This window comes from Triticum dicoccoides, chromosome 5B, assembly GCF_002162155.2.
Source record: "Triticum dicoccoides isolate Atlit2015 ecotype Zavitan chromosome 5B, WEW_v2.0, whole genome shotgun sequence".
Taxonomy (NCBI): Eukaryota; Viridiplantae; Streptophyta; class Magnoliopsida; order Poales; family Poaceae; genus Triticum; species Triticum dicoccoides.
Window position 1 is genome coordinate 666,182,169 of NC_041389.1, and position 15,225 is coordinate 666,197,393.

The following is a 15,225-nucleotide window of genomic DNA, read 5'->3' on the forward strand; positions in this document are numbered from 1 at the left end:
GCTTCTTCAACCTCTGGTCTTCTTGCTCCAGCCGCCCAAAGCAGCGCCGGTCGTGCCGCCTGCTCCTGCCTCCCGTGGTCGGCTGTGCTGCCGCGGAGGCCTCACCGCCCCCATACTACTCCCACCGCTGGCCAGGCCATCTCTCCACTCACCCACACCCCCTGTTATTCTGCGGCGACGGCAGCCTCACACCGCAGCCGAACCAGTGAACCCTCGTACTCCTCTCCGTGCGGGCTTCCACTGCCGCGTCTTCCCCTTCCTAGGCCTCACCGTGGTCCACCGCCCTGGTGCTCTCGACGCGGCGTGGTCAACGTGGTCAACGACCGACTTCCATCGGAAGAGTACTATACGTGGAGAGGCTGACAGCTGGGTCCACGACGGTCGCAAGGAGGTGCCTCCTTATTACGCGCAAAATAATTATTCCTCCACTTGACAACAGGGACCCACCGGACGGGCCACCTTATTTCGTGAAAAAATGTTTCCCCCCTGACTGCTGGGACCCACCGGACGGGCCACCGTATTTCGTGAAAAAATGTTCCCCCCGCTGTCAGCTCAGACCCATCGGAAGTGCCTCCTTATTACGCACAAAAAATGAATACTCCCCCTGCTAGCTGGGACCCACCTTGGTGGGAGGCTGACTTGTGGGCCTACTAAGTTGACGAGGATGGAGGGCTTTGTCAACTTAGTCAATATGAACAATTCTAGCTCCAGTGACCGTACGATGTCCATCCAACGGCCGTAGTGCTTCTTCAACCTCTGGTCTTCTTGCTCCAGCCGCCCAAAAGCGCCGGTCGTGCCGCCTGCTCCTACCTCCCGTGGCCAGCTATGCTGCCGCGGAGGCCTCACCGCCCCCTACTATTCCCACCGCTGGCCAGGCCATCCCTCTACTCACCCACACCCCCTGTTACTCTGCGGCAATGACAGCCTCACACTGCAGCTGAACCAGTGAACCCTCATACTCCTCTTCGTGTGGGCATCCACTGCCGTGTCTTCCCCGGCTCCGCGTCGTCCCCTTCCTAGGCCTCGTCGTCGTCCACCGCCGTGGTGCTCTCAACGCGGCGTGGTCAATGTGGTCAACGACCAACTTCCACAGAAGAGTACTATACGTGGCGAGGCTGAAAGCTGGGTCCACGGCAGCCGCAAGGAAGTGCCTCCTTATTACGCACAAAATAATTATTCGTCCTTCTGACAGCGGGGACCCACCGGACGGGCCACCGAATTTCGCGAAAAAATGTTTCCCCCCTGACTGCTGGGACCCACCAGCTACACCTTCGCACACAAGGAAGTGCGTCTGGGCAAAGAAAAATGATTCGCCCCCCTGACTGCTGGGACCCACCAGCTACATCTTCGCATGCAAGGAAGTGCCTGACAGTTGAAACCCACCTGGTCAAAGCGTACACAGCGTCGTGTGTGCAAGAAAGAAAATACGGCCACGTATGTATACATACGGGCGGGGTCTCGAACGCCTACTCGCGCATACGTACGACCAGGGCTCGTGTACATGGCTGGGTCGGAACGGAGAAACATCGTCATCGTCGTGTTCATGGGGAGGCAACGGAATGCATCGTGTTCATGGGGAGGCAATGGAATGCGTCGTGTTCATCGGGAGGCAACGGAACGAGTGGGAGCCAACCGTCTGGGTCGGAACGGAATGCGTCGTCGTGTTCATCGAGAGGGATTGGATGGAACAAGCGATGGAAACGAGGCCTGGCGTACCGCAGAACGGAGGAAACGGTCTTGTGTTCGACCGGCCACGTTCGAAACGAGATCCTGTTCATCGGGAGGGGTCTGGCGTACCGCAAAACGGAGGAAACAGACCTCCTACGGTCGAAACGGGGGTCTTGTTGATCGGGAGGGGTGTGGCGTACCGCAAAACAGATGAAACGGACTTGTGTTGGAGCGCTACGGTTGAAAAGGGGGTCCTGTTGATCGGGAGGGGTGTGGCGTATCGCAAAACAGACAAAACGGACTTGTGTTGGAGCGCTACGGTCTAAACGGGGGTCCTATTCATCGGGAGGGGTGTGGCGTACCACAAAACGGGACTCCGCGGGATACTGTTCATCGCCACCGTCGACCTCCTCCAGCCTCCACGGGCTATCGTCGACCTCCTCCAGCCTCCATGGGCTCCTGTTCATCCAGCCTCCACCGTGCGCTACTCCACCAGCTACTGTTCAACCATCCCTCCACGGGCACGCCTCCACCATATACTGTTCATCCAGCCCTCCACGGGGTCGTCCTGTTCATCCAGCCCTCCACACCATGGGGTCCTGTTCATCCAGAGGCAACGCCACCGCTCACTGTTCATCCAACCCCCCCGCAACGCTCAATGTTCATCCAGAGAGGCGGCATCGATCGGCTTTGTTGGAAATATTCCCTAGAGGCAATAATAAAATGGTTATTATTGTATTTCCTTGTTCATGGTTGTCGGTGTCAAAACCGGCGGATCTCGGGTAGGGGGTCCCGAACTGTGCGTCTAGGCGGATGGTAACAGGAGACAAGGGACACGATGTTTTACCCAGGTTCGGGCCCTCTTGATGGAGGTAAAACCCTACGTCCTGCTTGATTAATATTGATGATGTGTGTTACAAGAGTAGATCTACCACGAGATCAAGGAGGCTAAACCCTAGAAGCTAGCCTATGGTATGATTGTTGTTTGTCCTACGGACTAAAGCCATCCGGTTTATATAGACACCGGAGAGGGCTAGGGTTACATAGAGTCGGTTACAATGGTAGGAGATCTACATATCCGTATCGCCAAGCTTGCCTTCCACACCAAGGAAAGTCCCATCCGGACACGGGACGAAGTCTTCAATCTTGTATCTTCATAGTCTTGGAGTCCGGCCGATGATGATAGTTCGGCTATCCGGACACCCCCTAGTCCAGGACTCCCTCAGTAGCCCCTGAACCAGGCTTCAACGACGACGAGTCTGGCGCGCATATGGTCTTCGGCATTGCAAGGCGGGTTCCTTCTCCGAATAATTTATGGAAGATCGTGAACACCAGGATAGTGTCCGGCTCTGCAAAATAAATTCCACGCACCACCGTAGAGAGAATAATATTTACACAAGTTCAATCTGCTAACGTATTTGGTGGCATGACGTCACACCACTACCAAGCCTTTACTTGAATCGTTTTCATTATACCACCTCAGCGTGTTTAGCGAAGCGGTTTCCTTGGCACGTCTTGTCGAAGCAGAGATCGTGTTCCCCTTATTCCGGGATTCTCATAAATACGGACGTGGGTAACCCAACCGCGCCCATTGCCATGCCCCCTCCATCGAAGGCGGGTTCCAAACGGTCACGGGGACGGCTCTTGGTATTCTTCCTCTTTATAATGAGACCAAGGCCCGTTCTTTTTCTTCAATCCTCAATCAAATCCGCCCCTCGCCCCGAGTTCCAACACCCAGAGCTCCAGATTCAGGTACCTTCGACCTTCGACAATGTCCGGCTCCGACCTACGAGGCCGGTGGATGCCCTCTTCCGTCACGGAAGAAGACGTGCTAAAGCTGAGAGACGCCAGGTACTTGACCTACGAGATTCGCATAGGTTGCCTGCCCAAGGGCAAGTTATTCCTACTCCCGAACCTGGCGAGAGCGTCGTGTTCGTGTCTCACCTCCGTCGGGGTTTAGGCTTCCCGATGGATCCCTTCATGAGGGGGCTCATGTTTTACTATGGGCTGGAATTCCATGACTTGGCTCCGGAGTCCATCCTCCACATCTCATCATTCATTGTCGTTTGTGAAGCCTTCCTCCGCACTACCCGTCACTTCGGCTTGTGGCTCAAAACCTTCAACGTGGAGCCGAAGATGATTGAGGGGCGTCAGGCAGAGTGCGGCGGGGCGGTTATAAGCAAGAGGGCCGATGCTCCATGGCCCGAGGGCTCTTTTCAGGAGGAGCTCGGCTTGTGGCAACAGGAGTGGTTCTATATCACCGCCCCCAGGGGCAGCAGGTAGAAGCCGCCGCCCGTCTTCCGCTCGGGCCCCCCACAACGGCTGACGTCATGGGTCAACAAGGGGCTTAGCTGGGGGCCGTCCAAAGACGTACCCCTGTTGCAGGACCGGATTCGAGGCCTCCAAGAAAGGGAGATTAATCTGGTCGTAGTGGCACAGGTTATGCTGATCTGGCGCCTTCTGCCCTGCAAACGTCGCCCCCTCCGCCTGTGGGAATTTAATCCGGAGGGGCCACGAGCTCTCCAACACTTCATGGGTTTGACACCCGCGGAGATGTACAAACTGTTCTTCGGATCGCAAGAGATGCGTCCGGACTTGACCGAGGACGCTGGCCTAAGCTGCAATCGCCCGGATACCCAAGTAAGTAGCCCTGTGACCGGACATATTGTCCATTTATTTATCATGGGTTTGCCTTTTAACCAGCTATCCCTTGGACAGGAGTGGATAGTGCAAGCAAAACTGATACGGTGTCCGGCCCCCCTCCCTGAGACCACGCCGGATCCCGTGTTAGTCAAAATGTTGGAGTTTGCGCCTTCGGAGGAGAGAGAAGGGGAGCACAGGGAAACTACCACCTCTGCCAAGGAGGCTTTCAGTAAGGGGGGAATCGAGAGTCCCTCCTTCCAGGGGGAGAAGAGGACTACTTTCGAAGACTCGGAGGCCAAAGCCTCAAAGCGGGGAAAGAAATCTGCACCGGAAGGTCCTGTGGCGGGAAGAGCCCCGGCCGCACATTCTCCCCATAGGAATCAGCCCTCCAGCGAGCCGTAAGTAAAAAGGGGGAATTTTGTAATAGGGAACGCCCCTATATTATTTCCAAAGGTAACCGAAGTTTTCACCTTGTAGTTCGGATCTCAGCCCATCTCAGCAGAGCTCATCTTCGGGGGACCTTCGTCCGGAGATGATGGAGAGCGAGACGCCTCCATCTACCGCCCCGTTGGGCGGGGCGGACGACCATGAGGTGTCGTCACGGAGGGTCTCCCCGAGTCCGGCGGGGCCGGAGAGTCCGGCACCCATTGGAGTACGGCCGGTGGAGCTGCAGGATTTGCTCAAGAGGGCGTCTATCTCGGAAGATCACCGCACATTAATGAGTATGGTAATTGAGAGGGTCTCATCCGCCGAAAGTGGGTTGTATGAGGCCATCGGAAATTTGCTGACGGGGTTTGAGGTACGCAAAAAATGACATACCTTTTGACAGTTTTGCACATGGAGTGCGCCCTGTATAGATAGTAGCCCCTGAGACTTGGTATGCTGTCGAAAGCGACAACGTGCCAAGGATCATATTCTCAGTAATAGAATGTCGCCTTTCCTATGCAGGTGGCGAAACATTCGGTGGCCAGCCGGACTGATGGAGTTGCCGAGCTGAAGAGGCAACTCGATGTTGCGGATGCGGACATCGCGTTGGTCAATAAACGACTTGATGATTCACAAGGTAGGTGGTTGCTCCACGGTTGCCTAGTAAGGGAGCTGACGCCCATTCCTTACAATTTGTATGCTTGATGCAGATGGTGCCGCTGCTGTGGAAGACCTTCGTGCAGAGCTTGCTCGAGCCAAGGAGCAAGCCAGGAAAAGTGATGCGGCTGCCTCGAAGGCAGCGGAAGAGCTAAAAGCCGAAAAGGCTGCTCACTGCCGAAGCAGGGAAGAGATGGCCGGAATGGCCTTGAAATTAAAAGATGCTACCGACCGTTGTGAGGTTCCTGAAGGAGAACGCCGAGTGGAGCAAGAGGGCCTGAAGAAGGCCGCCGCCGAAGTCAAGGATGCCCGGAGTGAGATGCGGGCTATGAAGGAGGAACTGCGTCAAGCCGGAGACATTGCGGCTGGAAAGCCCTTTCTTCTGCGTAGGAAGTTCACGGATCCGAAGTATGCTCAGCTGGGCCAGTTGTGTGGTGTGGAGCATCCTTATCTGGATTTGGCGGCGAGTGCGGCGGACGCAGTCGTGCACTTCCGAAGCCAGAAGGATCACGAAATGGAAGAGCTTTACTGGTCTCAATTCCATAGTCCGGAGCGTCCACTTCCGTTGACTGATCGGCTGGCTGAGTGGGCTGAGCTGAATAGATTGTCCGGACTTGCCATGACGGATGTGGTCGCTCATCTGTGGCCGGAAAGGCCCAAGCAGAAGAGTTATTTTGGCTTGTTGCAGCAATTCCTTGGGGCGGTGCCACATATCAAGGCGATGGAGCGGTCGGCATGCATAGAAGGTGCACGGATGGCTCTCGCCCATGTGAAAACATACTGGGCGGAGATGGATGCCACCGCTATTGCATCCCGGGGTTCGGACAAAAGCCGATTACCTGCCGAGCACTATTTTGAGGAAGTCCTGCAGGGCGCTCGTTTAATAGAGTCGCAGTGCTCGAAAGATGTTATGTTTAAATGACATGTATGATTTCTGAGATCATGTTTATAATGCAACGGCTTTTTATACTTGTGCGTTCAAGTATTGAACTATCTCCTGTGCGGCCGTATATGTATGAATAACCTGAAAGTTGCAGTCTTTGGCTTCAGCCCCCACGCACATGGTGCGGGGGTGTTTGCAAAAAAGAAAAGTGCTTTTTCACACTTAATCCAACGTCTTGGTCCTTTGAAGGAGGTGATAGCATATCAAACTAGGCAACCGGACTATAATGCTTTATCACTTTCACTTAGCCATAGGAGCTCGATGGTGGGGCTACTATATAGCCCCTAGAGGCACCGCGCTCTCCGAACTCGGGGCGCGTATGTGCCTGACCGGGAAGCGGTCCTTCGTCAAAGCGGAGGAATTCTAAACATTCCAATAGTCGATAGAGTGGTTGACCAGTCTCTCGCTATATCACGACAGTCAGTTTTCGGCTTTCTCTACTGAGGTGCTCGCCCGGCCGAACCGGGGCACAATCGCAGTAGTTCTCCTGGTGCCGCGTTAGCCGATGGAGCGGAACGTAAGGCAGCAAAACACAGGAGCCGGGCAAACCCAACATTTGACCAAAGACATGATTCGGAGCTGGTGCATATAAGGCCTAACTCGAGACGCCGAACACTCCCTAAGGTGTTCGGTCTTTATGATACCGGGCAGAACAATGCCCTAAGCCCCTAGTGTCCAGGTCCAGGCGGGAACTTCTGACGCGGCCGATGCCAAAACACCAGCCTCCTCCTTGGTTATGGTAGAAAACCGGGGGATGTGTATCAACAAGAGAAAGTAAGAAAGGTTTACGCAGGGTCTTAATCTGAAAATAATCCTTGCAACGGGTCCCTGCTGCACGTCTGCGCCTGTGTCTCCGTTGTGATGTATCCTGGACGGGTGTAGCACGTGCTTCATCTGTAAAAGAGAAGGACTTAGTTTGGAAGAAATATCATGCAAAAGTTGTATTTAAAATAAAGTATAATTTGGAAGATGAATAAAGTTGAGCTTTATTGGCTCTCATCGTTTATACGTGCAGCCCCTTGTAAAGGGGTATGCGGCTGGGAAGCCCCTTGTTTATTTACGCCGGACTCGCCTAACCGTGTCCGAGGTCTGAATGACCTGTTTTTAGGGCCTTTGACCTGCAAGGTCGGATTAGTGTGTGGCTGTCAAGGCGGCCTCACGTTCTCCGTGGTCGAGGAACACTCGGAGTTACTCTTTAATGAGATTATGCCGTGTGGACCGGGCATTTTAAGCGTAAGAGACGCGTAATGTGTTATTGCGTTAAAGCGGGCGAAAGCTTCGCGTCCCAGTAGTGCTTGAGGGCCACTGTGAAATGGGGCGATATGGAGAGTGAGCTTTTCGCGATGGAGGTTGTCGGATGAACCGGACACAACCTCTAGTGGTACAGAGCCTGTTCAATTGGCTTAAAGGCCTGGCATCACTCCTTTGAAGGAAGTGCTGCTACTGCGAATTTTGGTAGGGTCTATCCCCATTCTGCGGATGGTGTCCTGGTATGGCAGGTGTCGCACTGTGTTTTCGTGTTATCACATGAAGTGAGTTCACTGTTTTGACTTCTAGTGGGAAAGTCTTCTGTTTTCCGGCGTGCTGCTTGTGGGGTTCGTAGTCGACTACTTCGCCCTGCTCTAGGGTCGGGTTTGTATGGGTGCCGTTTTTATCGAGGCGGGACTTCGGGCGGTGCTTGCGTCGCCGTTTTGGTTGTTTGCTGGGGGAGTTGTCCTTCGCCATGTCCCGTTGTTCCTCATTATCGCTTCCTTTTGGTGTATCCACCATGTATACGTCGTGAGTTGGGATGGCTTTCCAGTGCCCGATAGGCGCTGGTTCTTGGTCGTCTCCGGCGTCGTCGTCCATACCGTCGATGTCTTCGGAGTCGAAGTTTATCATGTCGGTTAGATCGTCGACAGTGGCTACTAAGTGGGTGGTGAGTGGGTGTTGAATTTCTTCGTCGTCCGCATCCCAACCGTCCTGACCGCAGTCCAGCCAGGGCTCTCCTGATAACGAGAGATACTTTAGCGAGCTCAAGATGTCGCCAAAAGGTGAGTGTTGAAAGATGTTCGCGGCGGTGAACTCCATGATCAGCGCCCAACCGGATTCGGTTGGAGGGGGCGCGGGAGGCTCGGAGTCCGGCGAGGAGTCCGGCACCTCGGAGTCACGGGCTTCATGAGGGACAAGATCAGTGTTCGGCTCTATCGCCGTAGAGGTTGCAGCCCCCGAGGCGGTGTCTAGCCATCCGTCCTCGATCTGCATAGCCGGCTCCGAATTGAAGATCGGAGCGGGCTCGAGTGCGGCCTCTAGGGTACTGTTCGGCTGCAGAACTAAATCATGCCCATCGTGACAGTGCGGCGCGCTTGGCTGTGGCTCGAATCCATCGAAGATCATGTCCCCGCGGATGTCAGCCGTGAAGTTCAAACTTCCAAATCTGACCTGACGGCCAGGGGCGTAGCTTTCGATCTGCTCCAGATGGCCAAGCGAATTGGCCCACAGTGCGAAGCCGCCGAATACAAAGATCTGTCCGGGGAGGAAGGTCTCACCCTGGACTGCGTCGTTGCTGATGATCGAAGAAGCCATCGAGCCTATCGGTGACGACACAGGGGAACTCTCAATGAAAGCACCAATGTCGGTGTCAAAAAGGGCGGATCTCGGGTAGGGGGTCCCAAACTGTGCGTCTAGGCGGATGGTAACAGGAGACAAGGGACACAATGTTTTACCCAGGTTCGGGCCCTCTTGATGGAGGTAAAACCCTACGTCCTGCTTGATTAATATTGATGATGTGTGTTACAAGAGTAGATCTACCACGAGATCAAGGAGGCTAAACCCTAGAAGCTAGCCTATGGTATGATTGTTGTTCGTCAGCCATCCGGTTTATATGGACACTGGAGAGGGCTAGGGTTACACAGAGTCGGTTACAATGGTAGGAGATCTACATATCCGTATTGCCAAGCTTGCCTTCCACGCCAAGGAAAGTCCCATCCGGACACGGGACGAAGTCTTCAATCTTGTATCTTCATAGTCTTGGAGTCCGGCCGATGATGATAGTTCGGCTATCCGGACACCCCCTAGTCCAGGACTCCCTCAATGGTAATTGTCTATTGTTCATGCTATAATTGTATTAACTGGAAACCGTAATACATGTGTGAATACATAGACCACAACATGTCCCTAGTGAGCCTCTAGTTGACTAGCTCGTTGATCAATAGATGGTTATGGTTTCCTGACCATGGACATTGGATGTCACTGATAACGGGATCACATCATTAGGAGAATGATGTGATGGACAAGACCCAATCCTAAGCATAGCACAAGATCGTGTAGTTCATTTGCTAAGAGCTTTTGTAATGTCAAGTACCATTTCCTTAGACCATGAGATTGTGCAACTCCCGGATACCGTAGGAATGCTTTGAGTGTACCAAACGTCACAATGTAACTAGGTGGCTATAAAGGTGCACTACAGGTATCTCCGAAAGTGTCTGTTGGGTTGGCATGAATCGAGACTAGGATTTGTCACTCCGTATGATGGAGAGGTATCTCTGGGCCCACTCGGTAATGCATCATCATAATGAGCTCAATGTGACTAAGTAGTTAGTCACGGGATCATGCATTACGGAACGAGTAAAGTGACTTGCCGGTAACGAGATTGAACGAGGTATTGGGATACCGACGAACGAATCTCAGGCAAGTAACATACCGATTGACAAAGGGAATTGTATACAGGATTGATTGAATCCCCGACATCGTGGTTCATCCGATGAGATCATCGTGGAACATGTGGGAGCCAATATGGGTATCCAGATACCGCTATTGGTTATTGGCCGAAGAGGTATCTCGGTCATGTCTGCATGGTTCCCGAACCCGTAGGGTCTACACACTTAAGGTTCGGTGACGCTAGAGTTGTTATGGGAAATATCATGTGGTTACCGAAGGTTGTTTGGAGTCCCGGATGAGATCCCAGACATGGCGAGGAACTCTGGAATGGTTCGGAGGTGAAGATCGGTATATTGGACGAAGGGTATTGGAGTCCGGAATTGTTCGGGGGTACCAGGTGATGACCAACGTGTCCGAAAGGGGTTTTGGAGGCCCCGACAAGCGTTGGGGGGCCTTATGGGCCAAGGGGAGGGGGCACATCAGCCCACTAAGGGGTTGAGCGCCCCTCCCACCCCATCTCACGTAACCTGGAGAGGTGGGGGCGCCACCCCTAGGGCAGCCACCCCTCCCGGCTTGGGGGGGAAGTTTCCTAGGGGGTGGGGGCGCCCAAACCCATCTAGGGTTTCCCCTGGCCGCCGCCCCTCCTCTAGATCCATCTAAAGGGACCGGCCCCTCTCCCCTTTCCCCTATATATAGTGAGGGGGTGGGAGGGCAGCCACAACCCTTGCCCCTGGCGCAGCCCTCCCCCTCTCCAACTCCACCTCCTCCTCAGTAGTGCTTGGCGAAGCCCTGCCGGAGAACTGCAAGCTCCACCACCACGCCGTCGTGCTGCCGGAGCTCTCCCTCAACTTCTCCTCTCCCCATGCTGGATCAAGAAGGAGGAGACGTCCCTGGGCTGTACGTGTGTTGAACGCGGAGGTGCCGTTCGTTCAGCGTTAGATCGGATCTTCCGCGATTTGAATCACCGCGAGTACGACTCCCTCATCCGCATTCTTGCAATGCTTCCGCATCGCGATCTTCAAGGGTATGAAGATGCACTCCCCTCTCTCTCGTTGCTAGAATCTCCATAGATTGATCTTGGTGATGCGTAGAAAATTTTGAATTTCTGCTACGTTCCCCGACAGGCTTCAGTTAGCAGCAGTAGTGAAGGAATCGCTCGATCGGGTTTAGTTAACAGCCATCGATCGATCGCTCGGGTTCACTGACGCGTAGCCTGCAGTGCAATCGCTCGGGTTCAGTTAGAGCCCAATGCCTCGCTCGGGTTCAGTTAGAGCCAATGCCTCGCACACACGCGCATATGTGTACGAGAGAAACACGCATCGCTCGGCCCTCGACCACCCACCGTAACCAGGAACTCCCCGAAATTTTCCTCGCCCTCACTTCTATCATGGTTTTTTCCGTCATGGATGGCCCAAAGAATGTCATGCAGCTGCGTCTCCGGCCTGCCCAGGACGAAAAGCCCATTTTGTGTCATGATTTTTTGTCATAGAAGTAGGAGCCCACCACATCTATGATGATACCGGGTTTTGTCACAATTATCATCATAGAAGTGTCATATGTATGACAGAATTTTTTTTCATTCGGCCCAAAATGTCACGGATGTGTCTTTTTTTTGTAGTGAGGATTGAGCATTGTATTGCAACATCTTCAATTCTTCCACGATAGCTTCACGATTTGGTTCTATCCCATCGAAGAATTCACCTTGCAAACCAATATACACACAATAGCCCAAACGGCGGGATTATGTCCAAAAATGTGCATTTTCATTTTATGTTTCCAACTAGCAAAATTAGTACCATCACAGTAAGGACCTCTACGGTGGTAGTTTCCCTCGCTAGACGTCATACTCTCCTAGGTTGTGAAACCAAGGCTATGATCACCAAAGCTATAGAAATCAAGGAAAATGGAGACCAAAGCTCTGATACCACTTGTAGGATCGAAAGTAAGTCTGGGGGGTGATTAGACTACTTGACCAAATTAATAAAAACTTAACCTTTTCCCAATTTTAATTCTTGGCAGATTTTAGCAACTTAGCACTAGTCAAGCAATCTCAACACAATTTCAGCAAGCATGCAAAGAGTATATGAGCAGCGAAAAGTAAAGCATGCAACTTGCAAGAAGATAAATGGGAGGAGTTGGAAAGGAGCAAACGCAATGTTGAATCAGAGATTTTTGGCGTGGTTCCGATAGGTGGACCCATGAAGGGTAACAGCTGCGGGAGTCCACGGAGGGCTCCACCCACGAAGGGTCCACGAAGAAGCAACCTTGTCTATCCCACCATGGCCATCACCCATGAAGGAGTTGCCTCACTTGGGTAGATCTTGACGAAGTAGGCGATCTCCTCGCCCTTACAAACTTCTTGGTTTAATTCCACAATCTTGACGGAGGCTCCCAAGCGAAACCTAACCAATCTAGGAGACACCACTCTCCAAAAGGTAATAGATGGTGTGTTGATGATGAACTCCTTGCTCTTGTGCTTCAAATGATAGTTTCCCCAACACTCAACTCTCTCTCATAGATTTGGCTATGGTGGAAAGATTATTTGAGTGATAAGCAACTTGGGAAAGGCTAGAGATCAAGATTCATATGGTTGGATTGGAATATCTTGGTCTCAACACATGAGTAGGTGGTTCTTTCTCAGAAAATGAGTAGTGAAAGTGTAGGCACGTTCTGATGGCTCTCCTCATGAATGAAGAGTGGGTGGAGGGGTATATATAGCCTCCACACATCTAACCGTTACACACAGATTCCCAAACTCAGTGGGACCGAATCATGAAACTCGGTCAGACCGATTCAGGTCAAAATATGAACGTTAGGATTTTTGGTGGGACCGATACAGTCAACTCGGTGGAACCGATTTGCTAGGGTTAGGGCATAACATAATCTCAGGTGACCGATCACATTAACTCGGTGGGATCGATTTTATTAATAGGCACATTGAGAGTTGGTCATGAAAACTCGGTGGGACCGATTCGCTCCTTCAGTGAGACCGAAGTGTTACAAAAGGAAACGGTGAGTTTGCATTGTAGACTTGGTGGGACTGATTCGCTCATTTCGGTGGGACCGAAATGTTACAAAAAGGAAACAGTGAGTTTGCAATCCCATCTCGGTGAGACCGAGATCCCTATCGGTGAGACCGAAGTGACTAGGGTTTGTGGCACTGGCTATGTCAAATGAGACTCGGTGGCGCCGGGTAGATCAAATCAGTGGGGCCGAATTTGACTTTTAGGTTTGGGACATATGTGGAAATGAGAAAGTGGTTGAGGGTTTTGGAGCATGTCACTAAGAAATTTGAGCAAGAAATCCATTAAGCAACACCTCATCCCCTTTTAATAGTATTAACTTTTCTATGGACTCAATGTGATCTTGAATCACTTAAATAAAAAAGTAGAGCCTTGAACTTGTTGCCAATATGTATCCTTTGCATTTTGAGGGGTCCACATCTCTAGTCCATGCCATGCCAATATTGAACTCTCTGAAATGATCATCTTGAAAGAGCATTAGTTCAATGAGCTATATGTTGTTAAGAATTACCAAAACCATCCAGGGATTAGTTACACTTTCAAATACTCAAACCACTCACCTAAGCCTATCATCAAAAGCCGGAAGCCCCAGCCAAGCCACATACCAAGTCTGGAGCACAAATCTTTCTGACGCACTCACATGTGTCGTCGCCGCCATCTTCCATAGGCCTGTCTTCAGAGCAGATATTGAGGCTTCTACCTTGTGAGGCCACTCTGCCATCGACGCCACCATGAAGCCAGACAGTGTCCTCCTCCTGCACGAGTCCATCTCCAAGCATCGGACGCCAAGTCTCCACTGCACCACGCCACCGAGATCGGCCGCCATCAATGTTTAAGATGAAGCACCGCTCACCAAAGAAACCAACCACCGTTCCCTCGAGTCCGTGTACACCTCTTGGAATGACGCCCGAAACAAGAGCGCCGCCATCATCCGATCTACTGATTTAGGGTTTCCCCCGGAGGTAGCAGATAGCTGTCTTGAACTTCTCCTTGGCGATGCCTTCAAGAAGGAAACGCCGCATAACAGGGCCATCACCGCGGGCCTTGGCCAGGTTTTCACTCGGATCTGAACAGAGGACCTCCATCAAGCAACTTGTACACGAACCGCAGCCATCGCTGCTGGGGACTGGGCGCAGAATCCAGGCCGCCGCCGCCTGACCGGCCATGGCACCACCATGGTGCCTAGGCCGGCGTCGTCAGGCCCACCATGCCCGCCTGTAGACGCTCACCAGATCCGCCGGCCCGCCGAAGCCCATCTGGGTACGTCGAGATCCGCGATCTAGGCCGCCGCCATAGGGGCTCCTCTGCCGAGGTATTGCGCCTGCGCTGACGCCCTGTCACACTCGCCGTCAGGAACCCGCCGCTCCACGCCGCCGGTGCCCCGCAGTTCCATGCGCTGTCGCCGCCAGGGGAAGACGCAGCCGCCACGCGAGGGGAAAAGCCCCGCCACCGCCATCACTGGCCAGGCTACGAGCGTGGCCTCTGGCGACGGCAGGGGAGAGAGGATGAGGGAGGAGGCCTTTGGGCCGGCAGCAGCAGATCACCCCCCGTGTCGCCTAGGTTAGGCGACGCGGGGGCAGGCTTGATTGATGGCTTCAATCATATAAAGCAGAAGTGAATCTTACTCGCAAAAAGGAATTGTTTTAAAGAAAAAACAGAGCAAAAGTGATCCACGTGGTGCTCATAATTAATCGATTCGCCCGTGTTGTTTAACGATGACGCCAGCATGTACCTACTATACAAGTCTACAACACACAAGTTGCAACGTCGGCAGTTCAAAAACACCACTAGGCGGGAGCGGGACGCCGGCGGTGGCTTTTCCTGAGCCCAAGCACGCCGAGCAGCGCCCTCATGATGCCACCCGCCGCCGCCGTCCAGGACGACCTCCTCCCCTTCCGCTGGAACGGCGACTGGTACGACGGCGGCGGTGAGAGGGGAGGAAGCAGCATCGCCGCCCCACGGATGGGCGACTCCGCGTCCCTCTTTGGCGTGCCGGGCGCGGACTCCCACAGGAACGGCACGGCGCCGGCGCGCAGGCTGTAGTACACCCTGAAGGACGCGTTCGTGAGGCTCGACCGCTCGCTCAGCGACGCCGCCCTGCCGTCGCCGCCGCAGCCTCTCTCGGCGGCGTTCGGCCGGAGCGCGGGCTGCTGCTTCGAGCCCATCCCTGCTCTGCCGCAGAGAGCGTGGCCCGTGGTGTTTTATACGTGGCGAGGCCTCTGGACG

The 15,225-nt window shown here is 53.4% G+C and overlaps 1 protein-coding gene across 1 annotated transcript; it reads right to left on the reverse strand.

Moving 5' to 3' along the window:
* Nucleotides 1-14,680: 14,680 nt before the first annotated feature.
* LOC119306566 lies at nt 14,681-15,225 on the reverse strand. Its single transcript, XM_037582749.1, has one exon. It carries the CDS (start codon nt 15,162-15,164, stop codon nt 14,787-14,789), a length of 378 nt encoding a protein of 125 aa, XP_037438646.1. The 5' UTR covers nt 15,165-15,225; the 3' UTR covers nt 14,681-14,786.